The 22,289-nt window shown below is 63.6% G+C and overlaps 3 protein-coding genes across 9 annotated transcripts; 2 read left to right on the plus strand and 1 right to left on the minus strand.

The window, feature by feature from the left end:
- Nucleotides 1–1,039: 1,039 nt before the first annotated feature.
- Nucleotides 1,040–7,498, plus strand: LZTS2 (leucine zipper tumor suppressor 2). 2 transcript variants are annotated; one of them, XM_051799997.1, is made up of 6 exons: nucleotides 1,040–1,066; nucleotides 2,588–2,656; nucleotides 3,703–4,149; nucleotides 4,502–5,017; nucleotides 5,517–5,786; nucleotides 5,877–7,498. In XM_051799997.1, exons 3-6 carry the CDS (start codon nucleotides 3,742–3,744, stop codon nucleotides 6,549–6,551), a joined length of 1,869 nt encoding a protein of 622 aa, XP_051655957.1. In that variant the 5' UTR covers nucleotides 1,040–1,066; nucleotides 2,588–2,656; nucleotides 3,703–3,741; the 3' UTR covers nucleotides 6,552–7,498. The 2 variants fall into 2 exon arrangements, with proteins under 2 accessions (XP_051655957.1, XP_051655956.1); XM_051799996.1 differs by lacking the exon at nucleotides 1,040–1,066 and adding an exon at nucleotides 2,026–2,075.
- PDZD7 (PDZ domain containing 7) lies at nucleotides 7,477–15,594 on the minus strand. 3 transcript variants are annotated; one of them, XM_051799957.1, is made up of 17 exons: nucleotides 15,268–15,594; nucleotides 14,220–14,627; nucleotides 13,904–14,044; nucleotides 13,322–13,496; nucleotides 12,820–12,996; nucleotides 12,452–12,599; nucleotides 12,162–12,222; nucleotides 11,296–11,721; nucleotides 10,613–10,816; nucleotides 10,384–10,425; nucleotides 10,038–10,195; nucleotides 9,770–9,861; nucleotides 9,530–9,621; nucleotides 9,361–9,432; nucleotides 8,413–8,904; nucleotides 8,031–8,131; nucleotides 7,477–7,878 (listed from the first exon to the last, which is right to left on the minus strand). In XM_051799957.1, the coding sequence occupies exons 2-17, from the start codon at nucleotides 14,410–14,412 to the stop codon at nucleotides 7,729–7,731; spliced, it is 2,724 nt and encodes a 907-aa protein (XP_051655917.1). In that variant the 5' UTR covers nucleotides 14,413–14,627; nucleotides 15,268–15,594; the 3' UTR covers nucleotides 7,477–7,728. The 3 variants fall into 3 exon arrangements, with proteins under 3 accessions (XP_051655917.1, XP_051655918.1, XP_051655919.1); XM_051799958.1 differs by lacking the exon at nucleotides 10,384–10,425; XM_051799959.1 differs by lacking the exons at nucleotides 14,220–14,627; nucleotides 15,268–15,594 and having other exon boundaries at nucleotides 13,322–13,491; nucleotides 13,904–14,040.
- Nucleotides 15,595–15,667: 73 nt separating this feature from the next.
- On the plus strand, nucleotides 15,668–21,504 carry SFXN3 (sideroflexin 3). Of its 4 annotated transcripts, none has more exons than XM_051800007.1 (11): nucleotides 15,668–15,799; nucleotides 17,173–17,339; nucleotides 17,558–17,728; nucleotides 17,884–17,982; nucleotides 18,253–18,328; nucleotides 18,782–18,867; nucleotides 19,208–19,335; nucleotides 19,461–19,510; nucleotides 19,660–19,709; nucleotides 20,174–20,221; nucleotides 20,511–21,504. In XM_051800007.1, exons 1-11 carry the CDS (start codon nucleotides 15,668–15,670, stop codon nucleotides 20,605–20,607), a joined length of 1,104 nt encoding a protein of 367 aa, XP_051655967.1. In that variant the 3' UTR covers nucleotides 20,608–21,504. The 4 variants fall into 4 exon arrangements, with proteins under 4 accessions (XP_051655967.1, XP_051655964.1, XP_051655966.1 ...); XM_051800004.1 differs by having other exon boundaries at nucleotides 15,708–15,799; nucleotides 17,082–17,339; XM_051800006.1 differs by lacking the exon at nucleotides 15,668–15,799 and adding an exon at nucleotides 16,517–16,638 and having other exon boundaries at nucleotides 17,159–17,339.
- The last annotated feature ends 785 nt before the right edge of the window (nucleotides 21,505–22,289 follow it).

Consider the following 22,289-nt stretch of genomic DNA (forward strand, 5'->3'; position numbering starts at 1 on the left):
CCTGGCCAGGGGGTGCCCCCCCGAGGACATCCATGCTGCACCCAGCATCTTGCCCCGGCCCTGGCACACGGGTTATTAGCAGCCTCCGTGCTGGGCATAGTTTTAACCTGAGCCATAATGAGGGGCCGGAGCAGGCAGGCGGTACACACCCAGCCCTGGGTTTCCGGGGTGCACCTGCTCTCCCAGAGAGCACCCCTGAGTGCTGTCAGTGCAGATGTGAGCACCTACGGGGCAGGCTGGGGGCAATGGTTGAGGATGGTCCTGGGGAAGCGGAGGTAAGATGGGAGAGCAGAGCTGAGTCAGGATTTGCATGGCAGTGTGGAGTGCGGGGTGTGTGTGGGTGTACCTCCTCAACCCAAGGGCCCCCTCCAGCTCACTGGTCCCCTTTCTCCAGTCTTACTCAGGTCAGATGTTGTCGTGGGGCTCTGGCGTGGAAGTGAAGCAGTGGGCCCAGGACCCCCATCTCCCACCCATCTCTCCTTGGGGCTGGGAGGGGATGGAGGAGCTGAGCCTGTGGGGGGACCCTGGGTGACCCCGGGCTTTGGAGGACGGGTGGGCACCCATGACTCCCTGGGGTGGGTGAGTTGGTGAGGGTTTATTTTATTTCTCCCAGTTTGGGTCTCCGAAAGTTTGGGGGGTGGCATTACCTTTAACATCTCATGGAGAGGGGGGGTGCAATGTCAAGTGGAGCAGAGCCCCCCAGCCCCCTTAGCAGAGTGCTGAGCTCACCGAATAATTGGGGAAGAGTGAGAGGGGCATAAGCTCGAGAGCGACCTTCATCCCAAAGGCCTGGGGGTGCTTTGGAGGTGAAGAGCCCCGACCTGGGGGGCTTGGCTGGGGCAAAGAAGCAGATGAGCTCTGGGAATACCCCGGAACGGAGGTGACTGGGAATGTACCGGGCGAGGGTGGCCCGCGCGGGGGGTGCCCCACGTACCCCACGGTCCCCTCGGCCCCTTCCCGCGGGGGGCGGGGCCTCGCGGCGGGGCGGGGCCTCGCAGGAGGGGCGGGGCCGCGGCGGGGCGGGGCCGGGGCGCGGCGCGGCGCGGGAGGCGGCGGCGGGGCCGCGGTGAGTGCGGGGGCCGGGCCGGGGCCGCCCGGGGGTCCCGCGGGGCCAGGGGGGCGCGGCGGCCGCGGCGGCGCTTCGGGGAGTTGGGTTGGAGGGCGCTTCGGGGGGAGCTGCCGGGACTTGGGGTCTTGTAGGGCCGGGCCCCCAGGGCCGATTTGGAGGGGTCCGGGGCGCTCTGGGGGGCTGCGGGGGCGGCGGCGGCCCTGGGGCGCCGTGAGGTGCTTTGGGGGTGTTTCAGGAGCACGTGGGGAGGCCCTGAGAGTGCAGAGGCCCAGAGGGTTTTTGGGGCAGTTGAGGGATTCTCGGGGCACTTTGGGGGTGCTTTAAGGGCGAGCTGTGGGGCAGTGAAGGCCCAGGCGCGCTGTGGAGCACTTTGGGGGTCTTTTGCAGCACTTTGGGGGTGGTTTAGGAGCACTTCGGGGAGGTGTGGGGCAGCAGAGGCCCGGGAGTGCCGTGGAGCATTTTGGGGGTGTCGCAAAACTTTGGGGACGGTTTAGGGCACTGTGGGGGAGCTGTGGGGCAGCGAGGCTCACGGGCGCCTTGGGGCGGTTCAGGATGCTGTGGGGTTGGGGTGGGTGGAAGCACCGTGGGGCAGGCTGGGTGCTGTGGGGCTCAGTGGGGCGGAGTGGCTCCGAGCGGACAAGGGGAGCAACACCATCGAAGGAACCTCAGGATGCTGGGGGAACCAGAGAGGGGCACAGCTGGGCATGGAGGGTGTCCATCCCACATGTGCCAGGTGTGTGGGGAGGGACGAGGGGCTGATTCCCCCTGCTCTGGAGTGGTCCTTTGGTGCCGTCGAGTCATGGGGATCCCTGGGGGCCCAGAACCCCCAGCTGCTCAGAGTGGGGATCTGGCTGAGCAGGGGCCGAGCCTTCCCTTGACATTTCGGGGTTGGAACGGTGGGATCCGGCAACGCTGTGGTCCAGCCGGAGTGGCTGGTGGTGACGCCACCCCAGTTGCTGACTGGTTTTCCTGGGCGGCTGGGCAGCCCCTCCCTCCCCGGACAGTGGTGGGACCCTCTCGGCGGACCCGAGGGCTGGCGGGAGGGAGAAGATGGAATCTGTTCCCACCACCTGCTTGGCAGGGCCCCGTCAGAGGCAGTGCCCCCTCCGGGCTGTGTGGGGCCCCACTGTCCCCGGGGGCGTCCGTCCCCCTGACCCGCACGTCCCAGGGGCGTTTCGCTGGGGTGGGGTACTGCGCCTTGGCTGCCTGCCGCTGGCGGGCCATGAGATGTCCCTCTGGGGGTCCTGATCCCTTATTCCTGCTCTTCCGGCAGCAGCAGGTCCCCATGGCGGGCTGTTGTCCCCACCCCCCTCCCGGGGTAACCGCAGCCCACCCAGGGTTCCACCCTGGAACAGCGCACCCGACGCCGGGCTCCCCTGCCACCCTCAGTGACACGCTGGCACCATCTGCCCTGGCCCCGCCAGCCGGGGGGGCTTGGACGGGGAGGCAGCGGGGACACAGGAACCCTTGCTGCCGTTCTGTGCCCTGACCCCCTCCTCTTCCTCCTTCCTGCTCCAGGGGCCGGCGGAGCCGTGTTTATGGTGTGGAGGCCTGAGTGGACCGGACGGATGGGCAGCGGCTGGCGAGGTGAGCGGAGCCAGTGGTGGGGGTCACCCATCTTCCCACCCAAGGGTTTCAGGAGCATGGTGTGAGGTCACGGTGCCTGGAGATGGCACGTGCCGGTGGGGGTGACGGTGGCGGGGGGGGCTGGCTCGCCGGCATCTCTCCGCTGCTCGCGCTGGCAGGCAGATTGATTTCAGGTGACAGCTCGGCGGGAGAGACCGTGCGGGCAGCGGCCCCCCCGCCCGTGCCCTGTGCCAGCCGCAGCCCTGTGCGAGATGCAATGAGGCAGCGGGGGATGGATCTGGCCTGTCGGCCGGCTCCCGTCACGCAGGCGTATGGCATGGGTTGGAGCAGGGGGGGCACGGAGGTCACAGCAGAGCACTAGCAGAGCCCCCCAACTGGAGGGGATGGGAACAAGCCCCCATGTGTTAAGGCTGGGAAAGAGCCTGGTGCCCACCAGACAACTTCCCCCTTGGTTGCCCTCTCCAGGGGACCTTGTGCCCCACTGTGGATGGTTGGGGGTGGGGGGCACCCTCTGTGGGGTCACTGCAGAGAGGTGAGGGTTGTGGGGCCGAGGAGGTGGCTGACACTGGAGTGTGAGTCTGTCCCTCACTCTCTGCAGGGCTGCACTGGTGGGTGCCATGGGGCAGGCAGGCGGCAGGCTGCACATGAGCCTGCTCTCTGCAGGCCTCTCGGGATTCGCCTCCAGTCTTGGCACGCTTCCCATGGCAGGGTCACGCCAGGGCATGGCAGGAGGCAGGACCGCATCACTGCTGCCCTACAGTGCTACCAGCACCCCACAGCCCCTGGCAGCCCCACGCTTCTCCACTGGGGTGCTGAGCACAACTTGGGGGGTGCTGGTACTGCTCCTCCAACTAATCCCGATTTTGTTCTGGCTCATTTGGCATCTCCTTCTGACTGCTTCCCCTTGGGCCAGCCCATGCCCACAAGTTAGGGGATGGTGGCTGGGAACCTGGGAGTGCCCTTGTGCCCAGCTGGGGATGCTGACATCCGGTGGGGCACGGCCGGTGGTACCCACAGCTCTAATACCTTGTCTCCCTTGCCTGCAGGCTGCCCGTGTGCCCCTGCCTGCCGGGGGCCCCCCCGTCATGGCCATCGTGCAGACTCTGCCAGTGCCCCTTGAGGCTGCTGCTGAGGGAGCCACACAGCTCCGTGCCGCTGCCTGCTCGCCCCCTGCCACCATGGGCAGTGTGGGCAGCCTCCTGCCCGTCCGGCCTCGCCATGACCACACCAGCCAGCCCTGTGATGGGGATCCCTCCACCACCTTCTGCAAGCAGGAGGGGCTGCTCCAGGCCACTCCTGAGGAACCCCGCGTGTCTGTGCCCATCGTCACCCACTCCTATGCCAACGGTGGCTTCTGTGGTGACTGGCTTGATGCCTCCTCTCCTGCTAGCCCCTGCAGTGACTCAGATGAGCTCCGTGATGACCAAGCACCAAGTGATCACCTTCGAGGGCCGCCCCCCAAGCTCATCCCCGTCTCTGGCAAGCTGGAAGAGGTGGGGGGGGCAGCAGCAGGGTGGGTGGGTGCTGGGGTCTTGACTTTACTCCCCATGCCATGCTGGGACTGTTGGCTCAGATGTATGAACTGGGGTCACATGACCACACTTATGGTGTCCTTTGGGAAGTGGTGGTCCCCATGCTCTTAATGTCCTCTCTGTGCCAGGGGGTTTGGGGAACCCACTTGGGCACCCCATGGAAAAGGGGTGGAGTGAGTGGTGACTGGCCTTTGTCTTCTTTGGGATGTGAAGGCATCTGGGCTGGGAGCACCCCTCATCACAATCCAAGGCAGCCTTTCTTGAGGGTGGTGGGTCCTCCTCAACCCCTCACTCTCCCCTGTTTTCCTGACAGAATGTGGAGAAAACCCTGATCCGCCCCATGGCCTTCAAGCCAGTGGTATCCAAGCTTCGGAGTGCCCAGCCAGGCACACGCCTGGGGCTCTCGGAGAGCCAGGTGAGCCTCACCCACTTGCTGGGTGTTGAAAAGCCTGGCTCTCTGAGCTGCCGTGCCAGCACCCTCTCAGACTCTGGACGCAACTCCCTCTCCAGCCTGCCCACCTACAGCACGGGCTGCAGCCAGCACCCAGAGGTGGGTGCTCTGCCGACCACCCCCCATGGCCCCCTTGATCCACCGGTGGGCTGCCGCCCCTCCAACTCGGACAGCGGGCGCTCGTCCTCCAGCAAGAGCACAGGCTCGCTGAGCGGCCGAGGCCGGCCCTCCTCAGAGAGTGGCTCCTGCGGGCGCTCACCTCTGCCTGGTGAGGAGGCCATGCTGGTGCGGGAGCTGGAGGAAAAGCTACGGGAGAGGGAGGCCGAGCTGCGGCTCCTGCGTGACAGCCTGGACGAGAACGAGGTGGCCATTTGCCAGGTATGTCCCTGATGTCCCCCTGTCCTGTTCTTGTCTCCCTCCCTGGGGCATGGGAATTCCCTTGGCTGGGAATAGGGACCCTTTACAGACTCTTGTAGGGGGTGCTTTTTCCTGTGGATCTGGGTATGTGGGTTTTTCTCACCAGCTGAATGGTCCTATATAGTCCCTGGGAGGGTCTTGTATGGCCCATGGGGCTAGTTGTATAGACTGGAGTACTTTATCTTGGGGTACCCTTTTTTGAATGAGCCTGAGACTTGTGGCTTCTCCCTGCTGGTGATGGGGCTGAGGGAGCCCTGTAGGCTCTGGGAGTGCTGACATGGGGGGCCCATCATGCAGAGGGATAGAGGGGCACAAGGAGGTGTGTACCACACTTCCTGGACCCTTCCTCTATCTGGGGGAGATGCACTGCCCCCTCTGTGTGATGCCGATCTTGGAGAGGACAACAGAAGTGGGGGCATGCTGTGCTGCCTCTCCAGCACCTGTGCATCCTATGGCCCAGGTGTATGAGGAGAAGCAGCGTCGGTGTGAGCAGGAGCTGGAAGGGCTGCGGCAGCGCTGTGTGGCCCAGGCGCGGCAGGCAGCCCACGCGGCGCAGCGGGGGCAACAGGTCCTGCAGCTCCAGGTGCTGCAGCTGCAGCAGGAGAAGAAGCAGCTGCAGGAGGACTTGGCCCAGCTTCTGCAGGAGCGGGAGCTGCTGGAGCGGCGCTGCGCCTCCTTCCAGCGGGAGCGCACTGAGCTGGCACCCCGGCTGGAGGAGACCAAGTGGGAGGTGAGTCATCTGGCAGCACCAGGCATGTCAGGGGGTGCAGGCTGTGGTCAGGGGTTCCTGGCCAGTGTCTGAGCCCCATTGTCCCCACAGGTGTGCCAGAAGTCAGGGGAGATCTCTCTGCTGAAGCAGCAGCTGAAGGAGGCGCAGGCGGAGCTGGCACAGCGGGGCGCGGAGCTGCTGGGGCTGCGGGCTCAGCTGCGGGAGGCACGGGCGCAGCTGCAGGCAGGCGAGCGGCGGGCACAGGGGCTGCAGGAGGCCGCCCGCCTCAAGGCGCTGGAGCTGGAGGTCTGCGCCAACGAACTGCAACGCCGCAAGAGCGAGGCCGACCTCTTCCGTGCCAAAGCCGGCCGGCTGGAGCAGGAGGTGGTGGGGCTGCGGGAAGCCGCCCGTGGGCGATGCCCCCCACCCAGCGAAGGGTGCCCCCCACCTGGCGAGGGATGCCCCCCACCCGGCGAGGAGCCGCGGGGCAGCGCGGGGCTGCGGCGGCAGCTGGAGCGGCTGCGTGCGGAGGTGGCCCTGGAGCGGCGGCGTGGACAGGAGCAGCGGGATGCCTTCGAGCAGGAACGTGGCACGTGGCAGGGTGAGAAAGAGCGGGTCATCCGCTACCAGAAGCAGCTGCAATACAGCTACATCCAGATGTACCGGCGCAACCGGCGGCTGGAGCAGCGGCTCCAGCATCTCCGGCTTCAGGGCGAGGACCCTCTGCCCGAACCCTGTGATCCCCCTGACCCACCCTTTGAGGAGATCACGGCCACCGAGATCTGAGATGCTGCCTGCCTTCACCCCATGTTTGGAGGGCTAGAGGGGCCTCCAGCCCCTGTGATTTTGGGAGCTGTTGGGCTGTGGAGGGCCCCTGCTCTCCCCTCAGCTCTGTAGACTGCTGGCACTGTGAAGAGGCAGAGGGGACTGCAGGTGCTGTCCCCTCCCCAGCATGGAGCTTTTGGGGTGAGGGTGCATCAGTGCTTACTGCAGTGAGGGGTGCCCGTGAGATGTGAGGTCAGGTGGGTGCTGAGTCCCGGCCTTGGGGCCGCCCGGAACTGGTTCCTGCTGATCCTCTTAGTGCCTGGGGATTAGTGGTGCTGGCTTCAGCCAGGGTCACCTTGGGTAGGGGGAGGGCTGGCTTGTCCCCTCCCTCTCGTCCCTGCTGGCACTGTCACCCAGTCACTTGGCATGTGCCCTGTCTCTGCCCATGCCAGCCTCCTTCATGCCCCTCTGTGTGTTTGTCAGGGAATTCGTTTCTGTGCCATTTTAAATAACTCTATTTTTATAGGACCTACCAAAACATATCACCCTCTCCCAGCTCACACTCCACCAGTCTGTGCCCCCTCACCCCTGCCACGGGGCAGTTTGCCCTCAGTGCCTTTCCCATGCCCTTGCCCCCAGAAGCCCTCTGTTTCCTGCCCCCCCAAAAGAGCCCATGCCCCTGTGATGCCCAGCCTGCCAGGGGAGAGAGGTGCAATGTTGCGTGTGCCAGCTGGGGACACTCTGGGGACACCCCCGGGGTGGGCAGAGGGGGGGAGCCCAGCTGGGCACCGAGCAGGGATCAAACCAAAGGAAAAGTCTGTCTGTGCCCCGCTGTGGCTTGGTCACCCCTGGCTCCAGGGGGGGATTTTTGTACTTTATTCTAGTCGTGTCTCGTTCCCAGAGCCTGGCTCGCCCATGTACCACCCAGAAACGGCAATTAAAAAACAAGCCCCTGGCTGTGTTTTTTTCAGGACTGTGTCTGTGTGTCCAGAGAGGGGTCAGGGGCCATCTGTCCATCTCCTGTGTTGCCAGTGGTGCTCTCTTTTGGGTCCTGCAGTGGGCAGCTGCTCTGTGCCCTTGAGGCGGGTCTGGCTCTCCCACCCTCTGGCTATGCTGAGACCAGCCACAGCTCAGTGTAGAAATAAGCCATCTGGCTCTTCTGGAACATGGGATGGCTCCTTGAAGGGAAGGTACAGCATCAGTCTGAGGATGCTCCAGGCACCCGCACCACCAGCTCCATGGGCTCCTTGGCTTTGTTGCGGTAGGCCTGGCGGATGATGTCCACAGCCTTCTGGTGCGTGACGTTCTGCAGGCTCTCCCCGTCCACCGACACCAGCTCCTGTCCGGCCTGGCTCCCGCAAGGGAAGACAGCAGGGTGAAGTGCAGCTCCTTTCGGAGTGCCTGGGGACTGCCACCAACCCAGCGGTACCAAGGGATGGGGGTGTCTGGATGTCTTTCCACCCCATGGCATGTGCTGGCTCCCCCAAGGTTCCCCTGTACCTTGAGGATGCCACTGAGGAAGGCGGCTCCACCAGGGAAGATCTTCTCAATCTTCACCACTGGCTGTGCCCTTGACTCGATGCCACCGGAGATGCTGATCCCTGCAAAGGAGCCGCAAGATCCTCGCACCCGGGTAGGCTGGGACCCCCGCCCGCTCACAGGCATGGCACTGCCTTCCCCTGGGCAGCTGCACCTCCATCCTACCCTGTTTTGGTAGGTCCTACATGGATGAGGGGCTGGAGCAGCTTTTCCCCCCCTTCTAGTTTTGGAGGAGTGCTCTGGGTTTTGACCCTTGTCAAGAGGGTGCCACCCATACCAGTGATGCTGGTGCCAGAAAAAGGGTCCTTGTCCCACCCCTGGGGTCCCCTGGTGTGCCACCCACCCAGCGAGTGCTTCAGCTTGGAGAGGGTGACAGTGAGCAGACGATACTCCTCCTCCTCTTCTTCCCTGCTGGCATCCTCGGGGCCATTGATGGCTGCTCCAGCCTCCGCCTCACCCCCTGTCCTCCCAAAGAGAGGGGAAAGAGAAGCCCGTGCCCGCCGGGGCTTCCCCAGCACCTCGGCCCCTCTGTCAGGTGCCGTCCCAGAGGACTCCTTGCGCCAGGTGGCCCGGGGGCTGCGTGAGCGCCCGTGCCTCTTGCCTGGGGGGGGCTCAGCCAGCAGCCAGTTGGGGGGCCCGGGGCCAAGGGTGGGCAGGGGGCGGCTAGTGCAGGCATAGGCATCCACTGGCACGTCGGGGAGCGGGGTGTAGGTGCGGGGGTGAAGCCGGCGGGGGCTGGGGGATGCTCTTGGACGGGCTGGGCTTGCCTGCTGCTCCCCAGCTTCCTCTAGCTCTGGGGTTCCTGCCGGCTTCAGCAGGAATCCGCCCCGATAGTCTGAAACGAGAGGGGCTCAGGGATCTCTCCAGGACCCCCCAGCCTTGCTCCCTGGGACCCCTGTCACCCAAGGTTCCCCCTGGACCCCTGCAGCCCCACTCCCCATGACCCCTGCCACACAGGCATCCCCTGGGTACCCCAAATCTTCCTCAGATAGTCAGACTCCCCAGCTCCCCTCCCTAGGGCATCTGACATCCAGGGACCCCCAGACCCCAGCTCTCTCCAGGTACTCCAAATCCTCCTCCTCAAGACTCCTTGGCACCTAGAATCTACAGATAATGCTGCTCCAGGTCTTCCCAACACCCAGGGACACCAGGTGCCCTCTTCCCTGGGACTCCCTGCACCCAGGCATCCCAGCTCCCTTTCTCCTCTCTTAAACTGCCCCTATATCCTTTCCATCCAGTAAGGGGCTCCACAGGCAGCCTGGTGTCCTGGCTGTCCATGGGTGGCACTCACCAGGCACTGGTGTGATGAGGTGTCTCTTGGGGGGGACATCATGGTGGGCTGGTCGGAGGGCAGGTGAGCGCACTGCGGTCAGGAAGAGCTCCCAGTCAACCCCCAAGCCCCACTCACCTCTGCCCACTACCTCCCCCCACTCAAGGTCCCTGGGGGGGCTGGGCTCCACCTGAGCGGCTCTTTAGGGCATCAAAGGCTTCCAACTCCAAGGGCATCACCATGCTGTCAAACCGGCCCAGGTCTGTGGGGGCCACCACACTCCTGCCAAGGCAAAGAGGGAGGACAGGTTGTGGCAGCCTCTGGGATGGAGCATGATCAGGGCTGAGGAGTGTGTCTGAGAGTCTAGGTTGATCACACATCATGCTGGGCAGTATTGGGGTACACTAAGATACTTCCCAGCAGCACTCACCTCACATCCCGCAGCAGCAGGACCTTCTCAGGCCGGTCCAGGATAGCCAGCAGTGGCCGCACCAAATCCTCCACACTGCCCTCGTGCAGGTACTGCAGACACAGGAGGGGTGTCAGTGGATGGATGCCCTGCCCTCCCACCTCAGTTTACCTCCCAGAGCTCAATGTGGGCACATAGTGCTCGCCATGCCCCTGGGATGCAGGAGCTTCCCAGGGATGAGCCCAGGGTGGCAGCACTTCCCTGCCTGTGCTCTGCCTTTGGTGCGTACCCGGGAGCAGTGGCGGAGCACGGCTGTCACCTCGTCGGGGCTGAGGAGGCGTGTGGCGGTTTCCTGGATGTGCGGGAGCCGGGCCTCAGGATCGCTGCCATTGGGCTGCAGGTTGGTGATGCCCGTGGGGCCCAGGATGCTGGCACGCTGGCTTTTCTCTGGGGAGGCACATCAAGGAGGGGTGGCCAGCGGGGCAAGGACTGCCCCAGGCAGCCCAGAAAACTCCCCATGCCCCCCACCCCAACAGCTCACTCCACACCAGAGTGGGACAGACACACACAGCACAGGGCCAGGCACATGCAGAGCCTGCCCCACACCCCCCTGGGCACACGGGCACCCCCGTTACCCCGCTTCAGGCTCCGGATGACAAACTTCTGCACAGCACCTACTGCAAGGGAGATGGAGAGCGGTGAACACCCAGGGGAGTCAGCAACATCGCTGCCCACTGTCAAAACTGGATGCCTGAGGAACCGCTCCCTGTGCCCCCTCCATGCCAGGGATGCCACAACAGGCCCATACAAGGGGGGACCAGTCCCAGGTTGAGTCCCTCTCTGCCCTGTCACCCAGTCCAGTACCTCTGTCCCCATCGGAGCGCCCTGGGGACTTAGTGCGTGCCCGGCGGTCAGAGGTAGGAGCCTCCTGGCTTGGGAGGGCCCAGCTCTGGCTGGTGGCACGGCCCCCCTTGAAAAAGAGGTTGACAAGGGTCTTGGACCGGTGCAGCCCTGGGGGAGCTCCCCGTGCCCCTTGTCCATCTGGCTTCTCCTTCTTCCGCTTCTCCTCTGTGGACAGAGAGAGGGGGTCTTTGGAGAGGCCAGGGGATGCCACCCCAAACCTTGTTTGGAGGCAGGGAACTTTGGGGGATTGGAGGGGCTACTGGGAGACATTGACTGGGAAAGAGTCCTGCTGTGGGGTGCAGTAGGGCTCCAGGGGACTTGGGGCTGGGCTTTGGGGTGCCTGGTAAGCCCCATGGACAGGGTTGCAGCTATGTGGGGCTATAGGATACCCAGGGTTAGTAGTCAGGGGTCCATATGGGCTATAGGGTTCTAGAGTAAGGACCAGAGAGTTTGACTGTAGGAAGTCCAGGAGTAGGGTCCAGGTATCCATGTGGGTCAGGGACTACGGGATGCTTGAGCAGGAGACTCACTCCAAGTGGGGCAGGGGTTGAGCTGTGAGACTCCCAGGGCTGGGGGTGAAGGGTTGAAGGGGGACACCAGCCAGGGGTGACTCCCATTGTGTGGGGCTATGCCCCAGTGCCTACCAGCAACGGTGAGGTCACTCTGGGAGCGTGTAATGGGCTGCCGTGGCCGGCTCAGCGCCAGCAGCAGTGCTGTCTTGGGTGAGTGGGTGAAGGTCCGGCGTGGGTGAGTGCTGGGGGTCTCGCGGGTGCCCTGGCCCCGGATGGCCGTGTCCCGCAGCAGCTCAGGGGGCCGCACCGTGCGCCGCATCTCCGGCAGCCCCTCAGCGGCTGGCTCAGTCTGCATGGCCCGCTCGGCGCGCTCCCGCACCCAGCTCCGCCGCGGCCCATCCTCCGTGGAGATGGCCACATCCACGGTGCGGGCTGGGGGCCCTGGGGCAGCCATCCCCAGCCCGTTTACTGTCCCTGGTGCTGGCCCCGAGGAGTAGGAGGAGATGGAGGAGCTGGTTTCTGAGGTTTGAGACAACTGCTGCAGCTGCCCGTTGGTCACTGCAAAGGCATAGCGTGAACACAGTGTGACACACTGTGGGCCACCAAGGGTTCCACATCCCCCCCAAAACAGGGGACGTGTGGGGACTCATAGGGCCGTGGGGATTGCAGGGCTGCTGGCAGGCACATGGAGAGTTCTGCGTTCTTGACAAGGGACATGTGGAGTCCCACAGAGTAATGGGGACCAGTGGGCTGCTGGCCACTGCATAGAGATCATCATGTCCTCTCCAAAGATGGGGACATGTAGGATCCTGCGAGATCACAGGGCTGCTGGCTGTGGCATAGGGGGCCTTATGCCCTCTCCAAGGCCATGGGATCCCATGGCATGTGGATATTCTCCCTCCCCAGAGTGGCAAGACACCAGTTGCATGGGGGTCCCAACCACAGCCCTGCGCCCCAGCCCCGCGTCCCTGCCAGTACCCGCAAGGCACTGCCCTTACAGCGACTGAGCCAGCAGTACTCGGCCACCAACTCCTTGTAGGCAGGGAACCGGCCTGTCTCCTACACACAGGGGAAGAGGACAAGGGGGTCAGTGAATGCCGGCTGTCCCAGCGAACCCGATCCGGTGCCAGCCATGAATAATGCATCGCCCCTTCCCACCCACCTGAAACCCAACCAGCCGGCAGCTGCACCAGCCCCACGGGCACCGAGCCGAGCTGGGGCAGCGCCAGTATGGGGACACACCAACCCTTGCCTCACCCGAGCATCCCATAGGCCTGGGTGCAGGTACCTTGATGGTGAGCATGATGTGGGTCTGCCCCTTGAGCACCTCCACTGCCTTGCTATGGCTTATGTCTTCAAACTTGACTCCATTGGCTGCAAGGACTTGGTCTCCCACCCGAATGCCATTCTGCTCTGCCAGCCCCCCAGGGTCCACCCTAGGCACAGAGGGAACAGCATGGGATCAACCCTTGTCAGAGTTCTGCTCCTGCCCCGCACCTCCACGTGAGAGGCCCCATGCCCCAGCACCCTTGGTGGTGGTGCCCACAGTCTTTTGAGGGTGGGGAGCTCAGCCAGGGAGGCGGTGCTGAGCCCCAGTGTGGGCACAGCACAGATTGGGGCGCTGTGTCCCCCTCATGCCCCCTGGGTCAGCCGTACTTGGAGACATAGATGCCGAGGCCAAACTCCCTGCCACCACGGATGTTGAAGCCCAGGCAGTAGTCATCAGAGGTGGTGTAGAGGTGGACGATGCGCCGCAGCCCATCCTCGGAGCCGCTCTCCGATGGCGTTGAGCCGCTTTTCTCCACCACCAGGCGTCTGTTCACCACATCCACCCTGGAGAATGGGCACAGTGTAGGGGGGCTTGGGGATCTGGCTCTCATCTTCTAGCAGGATGGGGCCATTGGTGTTACCCAGTGGAAGAGAGTGATGGGGATGGGGGATGTTTACGATGGGGCTTGCACCCACCCTGCCTGCTCCAGACCTTCCTATCTCATTCTGCACCTCACCCTGGTCTCTCCCAACCTTTGCTAGAGAGTTCTGATGCCCCCCACCCTGGGGTTCCCCCAGCTCTGGATCCTTCTGTCATCCAGCATTCCCCACCAGACCTCTCTGCCATGCCCTCCAAGGGGTTGGGTTTTGGGGTGCTGGCCCCGCTCACCATGCTGTCTTCTCCTTGGAGAACTTGATTCCTGGCACACGGCCCATCCGCCGGACCACCATGCGGAGGCGGTTGTTGCCGGTGAGGACCTTGACAGCACTGCTCATGGTGATGTTCTCCAGGCTCACGCTGTTCACCTCTGTGATCTTGTCACCAACACACAGCCCAGCCTGCTCTGCGAGGGGCACACAGCTCAGGTGGGTACCTGACTGGCACTGATGTCCTTGTTTGGCAACCCCTCCCTAAATGTGTCCTCGACCTCATTTGAACCCCATGGGAACAGAGGTGGGGATGCCTGACAATCATACTGAGACAATGGCAGGCATGGGTGGCTTGCCACCTCGCTGTGGCTTGGGGATGGAGCTCAGAGCAATTGGCACACAGCTGCCTACTCCTGTTTCCTGCTCTTCTCAGGGGGCAGCCTGAAAACCCCATGGCCAAAAGGCAGTAGGGAGCAGATGGTGGCTTTCCACCGTGAAGGGTGGCATTGTCGCTGTGGCACCATGTCAATGTGACCTTCTCGAGAGGGTCTTGCTGGCACATACCTATCCCCACTGGTGTCTCTTGCCCTGTCCCTCTTACCGGCAGCACTGCCCTCCTCCACTTTGCTGACAAAGATGCCCAACCCATGCTCAGAGCCACCACGGACACTGAAGCCCAGTTTGCCATCCGCACTCTTCTCCACCGTGATGGCATTGATGATGTCACTCTCGTTGCTGCTGGCTGTGGGGACAGGGGAATGGATGAGTCACCCAGGCTCAGTGTGAGCAATGGCTCTTTCTTACTGGGGATATCCCCAGTCCCTGGACAGCCCTCCCTGCCCCCAGACCCATGGAACCCTGCTGTCCCAGCCCTCCTGGCCATAGGGGTGGGTGGAGGGCTGGGACACGCCACGCACCTTCGATGGGGGCATTGATGAGGATGACACGGCCCATGGGGGAGGTGGCGCGAGTGCTCCGGGTGGTCCCATTGAGCAGGCGGCTCTGCTTGCTGAGGAGAAAGCGGGGAGCCAGGCTGGCCTCGCTGCTGGAGCTCTGCGACCGGCTGCCCGCCGTCATCCCCGACAGCACCGCCTCCCAGTCCTGGGCCATGGTGGTGCTGGGCACTCCGGCGTCCCGGCGTCTGGCTCAGGGCTGGCTGTGTCCTCACGGGGCCAGGGCTGCCCGTCAGCCAGCGGGGGACATGGCATAGTCCAGCAGCACATGCCCAGGCTTGGGCACCACTCTCTTTTAGCAGCGTGATGCTGGGGACAGCTGGCGTGGGTGAATGGTGCTGGCAGGACAGGTCCCAGGTCCAGCAGCACAGCCTGGAAGGAGAAGGAGCTTCGTGACCTCCTCTCCAGCCCAATCCCCTCCCGTCCTATAGTGTCCTCGGGGTCGAACTGTTGCATGACTCCTGGGTAACACCATGGGGGTGTGGGAACAGGCTGCCCTGCCCTGGAGAGAGGATGCTGGGGTGCAAAGGGGCTCTACCTAGCAATGCAAATCCGGAATAGGGGGTGCAAAGGGGCTTTACTTGGCAGTATAAATCCAGAAAGGCTCTGGAGAGGGGACACAGGGACATCAGCTTTACACCAGAAAGCGGGACCTGACCCCTCCGGCCACTCCCCACCCTCCCTAGGGCTCCTCTAGATTCCCAGTGACGTAGGGCAGGAGATGGGTGCGCTGCTCCCTACGGCAGTTCCTGCGGGGATTTTCCAGGCGTGGGTGAAACGCCATCACGGTGCACCCCCCCGCTTCGTCCCCCGCTCGCCCCAGCCTGACCTCAATAAATAAGTGATGGCCCCGGCTCAGGGGACACTCTGGTGTCCCCACTGCTGCCAGCCCCCCACGGCACCCACCCGCTGCCCCTCTCGAGCATCAGCCGCCGGTCCCCCCTCCTCGAAGGGGTGCAGGGGACCCCCCTACCGCCGTCGCTCCCTCCCCCTCGTCCCGTGCCCTCCTCACCTGTCCCCATGGTGCCACCTGCGAAAGAGACACCTGGCAGCAGCGCGGGGGGGATGGCGAGGCCGGGGAGCAGCACCGCCTCCGGCCCCCCCGCCCGCGGGGATTGGCTTTCCCAGCGGGACCGGCGCGGCCATCGGGTGCGGGAGCTGTCAATCGAGAGCGGCCGGGGCTGGCCTTGCAGCTGGCGGGGTGGGGCAGCCCCGTGCGTATCCCCCGCCACGGGCAGGGCGTGGGGGTGCCCCGGGGGCGCGTCCCCCCACGAGGCTGCGTGGGGTAAGGAATGTGGTGTTCCCCCTCACCTCCTCCCTTTGCGCGGAGCATGCCAGAGCCACACGGGGGAAACTGAGGCACGGCCAGGGGAGGAGAGATGTAGTGTCCCCCCGCTCCACTAACTCCGGTGATGCGAGCCGGTGTCCCCCCGCGTCCCCCTCCCCAGGGGGGAATGCTTCCACCCCCGATCGGCCATGACCCCCCGGACCTCCCGGAGGGGCCCGGCCCCTCCAGCGCGAACCCGACACCGCGGCGGTTTCAGGTGATACGCGGCGGCCGGGGGGGCTGCGGGAGGGCGGCGGGGGGGCGGCGGGGGCGGGGGCCGGCGCGGGGGGGCCGCCCCGGGGCAGCGCCCCCCGACAACGCCGGGGTGAGGGGCTGGGGGGGCACGGCCGGCGTGGGGACACGCACCCACAGGCACACGCACCCCATGCACTCGCACCTCCACGGCATGCGTGTTCGTGCCCTGCCCCGCACTCACAGACCCCGCGGAGCGCCGCCCGCGCGTGGACACGGCCCCGCTCACACACACGCGTGTGCCCGCACGCACCGCCCAGCGCTCGGGCCGGCGCCCACTCCTGCGGAGGCGCGGCCCCGCGCGCGCTTCCGCGCAGCCGCCGCGCCACGCGTGGACGCCAACGCGGCGGGTGCGAGCGCGGCGCTACGGGCACGCGCGGGGCGCGGGCATCGAAACCCGCGCGAGCCCGCGGACACGCGCGCGCGCGGCTGCTGAAACGAGGACGCGCGGAGACCGCACGTGAACACCCACGTGCGAAGACGCGCACACGCGAGCACCCGAGCGAGCGCGGAGGCGCCGACGTGAGCGCGCACACGCGCGCGCGGCCACGGGCATGCACGTGAGCGCCCACGGACACGCCCACGCGCGAGCGCTCCCGCGCGTGGGCGCCGCGTGCGGCTCGGCACGTACCGCTCCCCCCGCCGCCGGCCCCGGTCACGCGTGGTCCCCGCCGCCCCCCGCGCCCGCCCCGCCTCGCCCGCCGCGGGGCCGCCCCCCCGTGACGAGACCGAACGTCACCGCGCGCCGGGCGGGAGCAGGGCGGTGGCGGCAGCGCGGGCACGGCGGGCGCTGCCCCGGGAGCCGTGAGTGCGGGGGGTGCCCCGGGTCCTTACGCGCGGGATGTCACGCGTGGCGGGAGGGATGCTCGGCGCGGGGTGGGAGGTTGCTGAGCGCCGCTTCTCGCGGGGAGGGGCGGCCGCGGAAATAGCGCCGTGCGGGGTGTGGCGGTGCATTCCCCGGGGGATATTCCTCCGTCCCGTGCCCTTCCGTGCTCTCCCGCTGCTGGCAGCAGCTCTAGCCCCGAAGTGGTGGGTCCCCGTCCCCCACCGGTGACCGGGGTGCCCTACCTGGGTGGGGGGGTGTCCGTGACTTCTGGTGGCCGTTCGGGGGGTTCCCACTGACAGATCGCAGTGTGCAGTGGTGGGGTCGCACCACCCACGAGCTGCCCCATCTGGTGGGTGCCCTCGGGGGTCCCTGCTGAGCTCCATTACAAAGAGGCTCCCTGTTCACCCCTTTGTCCCCCCAGGCTGGGAGAGCTCCAACGCTGCCCCAACAGGGCTGTCGGGGGATTCACAGGCACCACATCCCACATAATCCTTTCAGTCCCACCCTGCCAGAAGATGCCACCATCCTTGCCTGCCACCATCAACATCCGTGAGCCCCGATGGGACCAGAGCACCTTTCAGGGCCGGGCCAAGCACTTTTTCATGGTGACAGACCCCCGAAACCTGCTGCTCTCGGGGGCCACACTGGAGGAAGCCCGACGGGTGGTGGAGGACTACAGGTACCCGGGGAGAGGGTGGGTGTACCCTCGGCACTGCTCCTGGGCAGGATACAACCTTGGGGCCATCCCCAGAGGTGGGAATGAAAGCTATAATGACCGTCCCCCCAGCCAAAGCCAGCCCCCCAAACTGCCTGGCTGCTCCCTAAGGTTGTGGGGGACCAAGTAGGGCACGTATGCTGGCAGAGGGTCTTTCAACAGGTACTACCCTTACCTGGCAGGGCGGGCACAGTACCCCCAGGGCTGACAGAGGATCAGCTTTGGCGGGCAAAGTACATCTACGATTCAGCTTTCCACCCTGACACGGGTGAGAAGATGCTCCTTGTGGGACGCATGTCTGCTCAGGTCCCCATGAACATGACCATCACCGGTTGCATGTTGACCTTCTACAGGTACCCGTCCCTTCCTCACCCCAGGGCCAGGAGGATGCCCCTCCCAGGCCCTGGGGTGAGGAGGGGACACATGTCCCACACCCCACGGTGCACTAGTGCTGTAGGAGCACAGGTGGCATCCCCCAGTGCCACCAACACCCTTCTCTCTCTGGCAGGACCACACCGGCTGTGCTGTTCTGGCAGTGGGTCAACCAGTCCTTCAATGCCGTTGTCAACTACACCAACCGCAGTGGGGATGCACCCATTACCCCCAGGTAAGCATCCCTCTGACCAGGTTCTTGGGATACCCCAAAATGCCAGGGATGTGCCTTGAACAGTTCCTTGAATAGCAGGGAGCTCTGAGAGAGGATGATGGGGACCTGGCACAGCCAGAGTTGGACACCAGTGGGGCTGTCAGAGTTAGTGGTAGAGCTGGGAAAGGAACTCAGGTTTCCTGGTGCTCTTGAAGGGCATGCTGTCCCCTTTGGAGGGGGAACTGGGATGAGGGGATCCTGGCTTATGGGTGTCACTTCCTGCTCTTGCAGCCAGCTGGGGACAGCCTATGTGAGTGCGACCACGGGGGCAGTTGTCACAGCACTGGGGCTCAAATCTCTCACCAAGGTAAGGTGACCCTTGGCCATCATGGGTGGGGCACCTGGACCCTTCCCATGGGATCTCCCTGAGCTCTGAGCTGATCAGCAGATTCACCCCATCACCTGGGGTGGGGAAGAAGATGGAGAAAAGGGCCTTGATGGGGTCACCCACGCAAGACAACTGCTCTCCTGAGTGAAGGCTGTGGAGATGGCCTGTCCCTCCAGCCTTGCTCCAGTTGCATCTCTCCAGGCTTCTTTCACCAGTCAGCCTCTGTCCAGGCCTGGGGTGGGATGCGGGACCCCCCCACACCCTTTGGGCTGTGCAGCTTTTACTGGCTGGGAGTTCCAGGGGAGGAGGGAATGTTTTTCTCCGGTGGGGCTGGGACACCACAGGGTCTTCCAGGAGGATGGTTGCAGACCTGGGAACAGCCAGCTCTGCCCCCAGACCCTCTGCATTACATCCTCCTGCTTTTCCCCCCAGCACTTGCCAGCCATCATCGGCCGGTACGTGCCTTTTGCGGCTGTGGCAGCTGCCAACTGCATCAACATCCCACTAATGAGGCAGAGGTGAGCCCCTGGGCTGGGCTGGGGTGCTTGGGGTCATGTCAGGGGTCACCAGGTACTGGCAGGGAACTCAGGGACTTCCCTTGCTGGCCCTGCTCTCATCCCTTAGCCTGGGGGGTTGGCTTGAGGGTACAAACACCTGGTTGCATCCCCATACAGCCCTCTTGAGGACCACTCCCAAGTGTGAATGTGAGTCCAGCTGAGATCCCCCGCAGTTTATTATGCAGGCATTGGATGGAGATACAGGAGGATGCCAGCTTCCCTTGGAGACATGCACCTGCCTTGTCTCCTGATCCCCCCACCCTTGTGCCCTGGGGCCCCTTCACTGCCTCTCTCCCTGCAGAGAGCTCAAGCTGGGGATCCCAGTCACAGATGAGAATGGGAACCGCCTAGGAGAATCCACAGCTGCAGCCCAGAAGGCCATTTTCCAGGTGGTGGTGTCCCGCATTGGCATGGCAGCCCCAGCCATGGGTGAGTGTTCTCTCCTCCATCTGTGCTGGGGGACTACAGCTGGTCCCTGGCAGCATGGGATGGGGTCCCACTGCTGCTGGGGGCCTGTGAGCACTGAGGGCTCATCTATTTCCCCTTTGCCTCAGCCATCCCACCAGTGATCATGAACATGCTGGAGAAGAGAGCTTTCCTGAAGGTACTAGGGGTCCTGGGATGGGAGGGTGAGCATAGGAGCACCCCTTGAGCTTGTCACATCGCTGGTACCCCTTGGAGCTGGCACACCATCAGAAAATAGGCACCTTTCCACCCTGTTCACCGCACTGACACAAAGCCTCTCCCTGGCAGCGGTACCCGTACCTGAACGCTCCCCTGCAGGTCGGCCTGGTGGGATTATGGTAAGTCACTCTCCACCCATGGGTGGCACTGCCCTGGGCACAGACTGAGCCCAGGTATAGGGGACAGTGCTACTGGGGTCTCTGCTTGGCAGGCAGGGTGAGAACTGCCCCGGAGTTTCTTGGGGGAATGCCAGAGCTCAGTCAGGCTGGTAGCTCCCCAGCAGATAGGATGGGATATGAGGTCCTGGGGCCGGGAGCTGTTTTGCTCCATCTTAATGTCTCTCAAGCTTGCCATGGGCTCAGGCTCAGCATTGCTGTTCTCCCACACTGATGGGACAGACTTGTCCCACTTCGGGAGCCAAATGCAGGGTCTGGAGCTTGGAGAGGGCATCTCTGTATCCATTTCCTGGCTGAGCATCTGGCACAGTTCTGGGCTGCCTTCCTGCTGCTGTGGGACCAGGACATGGGTGGGTGTGGGAGATTTATGCAGCCCAGCTTCTCCTTTCATTGTCTTTCCCTTCCAGTTTGGTGTTCGCCACCCCGCTGTGCTGCGCACTCTTCCCGCAGAAAAGGTACAGACAAACACCTCGCCTACACGTGTGGCTCCCATGGGGCAGGGCTGGGGTGTAGGCAGGGGTGCGTGGGCTCCTTGTGCTTTCTGAGTCCCAAGAGATTGTTTTGCTTCTGTGAGTGGTCAGAGGCTTGAACCCGTGCACACGTCTCTGCGCACACACAGCAGTGCAGACCCAAGGGTCTGCACTGTGCCATGGGAACAGCATCCCCAAGAGGTACAGCAGGTGGTTTTCCAAGCTGAGGCCACCAGTATCCCCTCCATCCTCTGTATCTGTGTCCCCTTGGCAGCTCCATGGCCGTGAGCAGCTTGGAGCCTGATGTCCAAGATCAGATACGGAAGAAAGACCCATGGTTGGAGACGGTCTACTTCAACAAAGGGCTCTGAATGGGGGTCCTGGGGCGGCCGAGATGTGTACCACGGAGCTGCCGGGCCAGCGAATTGCCGAGCTTCGCCCTTCGGATCCCTTTGGGGTTGCCGCCGCTTTCCCTTGGCTGTTGCGTTTCCGTAGGTTCCAGGTGCTCAGCCCTGCTTCCCAGGGTGCCGGCAGCCATGCAGCACCACACCAAACCCTGTCCCCATGCCTGGGTCAGCCCTGCTCTGGGGACCTCCTGGCTGGCACCCCGGTGCATTCCTCCTGTGCTTACCCTCTGTGTGCCTGTAGCTGTGTGCAGTGCACAGGGGAACGTGGGCAGCAGCACCAGGGACCTCGTGAGCTGTGGTAGAGGAAAAATTGTGGAGTAAGGAAGAAAATGGTGCTCCCCAGCTTTAGGATGCAGTAGACAATCACAGCAATTGAAGGTAGAACCCCTGTATAAGCACCCTGTGGTCCCCAGTGGTGCTTGGGCATGGCAGAGCAGCTTTCAGAGAGGAAAACTCCCCATACCCAAAATAGCTGTGGGTGAGTGATGAAGTGCACATAGTGGCTTGAATTTGGGGCGGGGGCGGCTCTCCCAGCCCAGGCGGGTGCTCCCAGCTCACCTTCTGCTCTCCTCCAGGCTGCTCTGGGGATTTAATCTGGCTTTCTGCTCCTTCCATCCCTGGAGCAAATGACACATTTTAATCCCAGCAGAGTCTCCATTTTTATTCTCATTTTAATGCCATCTCTGTTCAGGGCTGGGCTCCCCCCAAGGGGTTAGTCTACCCTCTCCTGGACTGCTTGCTTTCAGGTGGACCTTCTCAAATAGCTTTAAATGCACTGTGGTTTCCTCTAGGTTTTTTGATATACATATAATGTACCTATATATACACCAAACAATAAAGGCAGATTGTTTATACAAAACACCAACAGCAAAGAGAAGCATGTTGCTGCCAGTTTCTATGTGGTGGAAAGGCTCTGCCACTGGGGTGAGGATGGGAGCAGGAGGGAGGGGTAGGTTGGCTTATTGGGTGCCCCTGTGCCCCCCAGGGCTGGACTCTGCTCCCTGTTTTCTAGTCCACTGCCTTTGCAGTGGCTCTGGCTGGCCCGGCATGTGTTTAAGCTTATCCAGCTGTCAGGAGGGCTTTTTTTAGTACAGTCGGCTTTGGACTTCGCTGCTGTGCAGAGAGCTTTGCTAAGCTGCTGCCCTGGATGTCGCTGGTTTGAAGAGGCCAGAGCGTCACCCTGGCTCTGCCCACACTCACACCCCCTCTTCCAGCCCGCTCATAGAGCGCTCTCCTTCAATGCTGGTCCTGGTCCTGTGCTTGCCTCTCCTGTGGGGCTATTTTTATCCCACTTTCTATGCACGGCTATCAGAGAGCACATTGGAGAGCACATCGCTGCTGTCGCAGGACCCTGGCAAGGCTGCGGGCAGCAGCTGCCTCCCCCCTCAGCTTTCTGTCTGACCTGGGCAGTCAGAAGGAGTGATGGATGTCCATGCAGGGAGAGGAGGGATGGAGGCAACCATGCTCTGCAGTGCCCTGTGCTGAAGGATGGAGGAGTGAGAGCCACTGCTAAGCCCAAGATGGGCAGATGCAGCAGTGGCGAGATAAGGGCCAGGCAGCCCAGAGCCACCCTGTGCCACAGCTTTCCCAGCGGGCAGGGACTGGGAGAGGCCAGGCTGTGGGTGCTCCCCTCAAGGAGCAGCCAG

The sequence above is a fragment of the Manacus candei genome, unplaced genomic scaffold (assembly GCF_025592945.1).
Source record: "Manacus candei isolate 608988 ecotype Guabito, Panama unplaced genomic scaffold, ASM2559294v1 h1tg000050l, whole genome shotgun sequence".
Lineage (NCBI taxonomy): Eukaryota > Metazoa > Chordata > Aves > Passeriformes > Pipridae > Manacus > Manacus candei.